Raw genomic sequence first — 2,031 nt, forward strand, 5'->3', positions numbered from 1 at the left:
CCACCACACCCGGCTAATTTTTGTATTTTTTTAGTAGAGACGGGTTTTCACTATATTGGTCAGGCTGGTCTGGAACTCCTGATCTCAGGTGATCTGCCTGCCTTGGCCTCCCAAAAAGCTGGGATTACAGGTGTGAGCCACCACACCCAGCTGAATGCCCTACTTCTATAGTGTGTTTAGTGTGTCTTTCCCACCAGAGGATAGGGACCATTTGGTTCTTGGCTATATCCCTGTGATAAGCCTGGAGAAGTGCTTCGTATATATACATGCTCAGTAATTTTTTGCTGAATTTAATGAATGAACAGTCTTGTCCAGTGAGGCCGGTATTGTCCCCACTTTAGAGATGAGAAAACTGAGGCTGAATGAGGTGAAGCAGGTTGGGGACTCAGGTAAATCAAGCAAGTGTAGGGTGGGCTTTCAATTTTGGAGTGAATCTTTCCTTAGATTATGCACGTTGGCACTTCACTTACCTCTCCCTACCCTCAACCCTGAGGTGAAGGCCACACAGCTGGCAAACAGCTAGAAAGTGACAGAACCTGAATTTGGCCCCAGCTGTGTCCAGCCCCAAAGCCCTCACTCTTCACTAGCAGGCAGCACTGCTGGGGCTGCCAATCTCCTGTCCCGGTCCCTGCTGCTCCCCGCAGCCCAGGAAAGTCCTATCTCAGTATTTTGTATTGAATGAATGAACGGGCTGGGCGCCATGGCTCACGCCTATAATCCCAGCACTTTGGGAGGCCCAGGTGGGTGGATTACCTGAGGTTAGGAGTTGGAGACCAGCCTGGCCAACATGGTGAAACCTCGTCTCTACTAAAAATACAAAATTAGCTGGCTGTGGTGGCACATTCCTGTAATCCCATCTACTCTGGAGGCTGAGGAAGAGAATAGCTTGAACCCGGGAGTCAGAGGCTGCAGTGAACCGAGATCGCGCCACTGTACTCCAGCCTGGGCGACAGAGCGAGATTCCGTCTCAAAAAAAAAAAGAATGAATGAATGAACGAACTAAATCTCATCTTCACACCCCATTCAGTGGCTGCACCAGAGAACGACTGCAGCTCTCCTGCCCCTCTGGGGAGGAGGCTCTGGGTGGAAGGATGGAGCTCCTGCACCCTGTCTGAGCACCTGGAAGGAGCTGAGGAAGATCTCAAAGCCGAGCTTGGCGAAGCGCAGGGCGCCCCGGGCCTGTTCCTCGGTCACGGGAGCAAACACCACCTCGTGGACACCCAGCAGGGGCACCAGCGTCAGCGTGGAGCGAGCCAGCCTGGGGAGAGAGGGCAGCAGTGATCCCGCAGCCCTGGTTCCCCATCTCAGCCCTGGTTCCCCACCTCGCACCTGGCCCCTTCCCCTCGGTCCTCACCGCATGCCCTCACCTCAGCCGGTAATCCCGGCAGCGCATTTGCCGTGTCCTCAGCTTGGCCAGGAGAATGCCAAGAATGCGGATGAAAATGAGGAAATTAATCTGTGGGGAGAGATAAGGGCTGAGCCAGCCGCGATCCCATTCTGGAGGGGGAGGAGGAGGTGGCACCCCACTTCCCAGAATGGGAAATCCCTGAGGACGGCCTGGTGGAGGCGGGACCGATCCTACCAAGATGGTCATGAGGATGGGGGTCCGTATAATCCACCAAATGGCCTTGACTTCGTTGCGCTCCCAGCACCTGAGGAAGGCGGAGTAGAGCTAAGAGATAGAAAAACTCTAGACTCACCGATCACCAAGTTCATTTGCTCCCTAGGCCCCGCCCACCGCACTTGAGACCACACACATTCTCTAAGGTCCCGCCCATTACCATCCAGGCCCCACTCCCTCCCCTTAGCCGGTTGCCCTCGAACACAACCTTTCCCAGCTCCCCATTCCTTTGGATCCCGCCCACGTACCCCCAGCACCGAATAGCCTTCCGACCCTGCCCACGTTTCCATCCCAACCCGCCCACGTCCCTCAAAGCCCCGCCCACCTCCCAAGCCCCGCCCCAGACCCTGCAACTCACTGCGTGTTCTCGTACAGGTACCTGACGATCATCCAGGGAATGACGAAAAGCG

The 2,031-nt window shown here is 55.4% G+C and overlaps 1 protein-coding gene across 1 annotated transcript in view; it reads right to left on the reverse strand.

Moving 5' to 3' along the window:
* The window catches only part of GIPR (gastric inhibitory polypeptide receptor), a 23,500-nt gene that overhangs the window by 12,890 nt on the left and 8,579 nt on the right, over positions 1-2,031 (reverse strand). The window contains exons 4-7 of the mRNA XM_011963155.1: positions 1,980-2,028; positions 1,583-1,652; positions 1,368-1,456; positions 1,120-1,258 (exon numbers count right to left, since the gene is read on the reverse strand). Coding sequence (XP_011818545.1) covers positions 1,120-1,258; positions 1,368-1,456; positions 1,583-1,652; positions 1,980-2,028 — 347 coding nt within the window. The remainder of the gene's footprint in view (positions 1-1,119; positions 1,259-1,367; positions 1,457-1,582; positions 1,653-1,979; positions 2,029-2,031) is intronic.

The sequence above is a fragment of the Colobus angolensis genome, unplaced genomic scaffold (genome assembly GCF_000951035.1).
Source record: "Colobus angolensis palliatus isolate OR3802 unplaced genomic scaffold, Cang.pa_1.0 Scaffold60, whole genome shotgun sequence".
Classification (NCBI taxonomy): Eukaryota; Metazoa; Chordata; class Mammalia; order Primates; family Cercopithecidae; genus Colobus; species Colobus angolensis.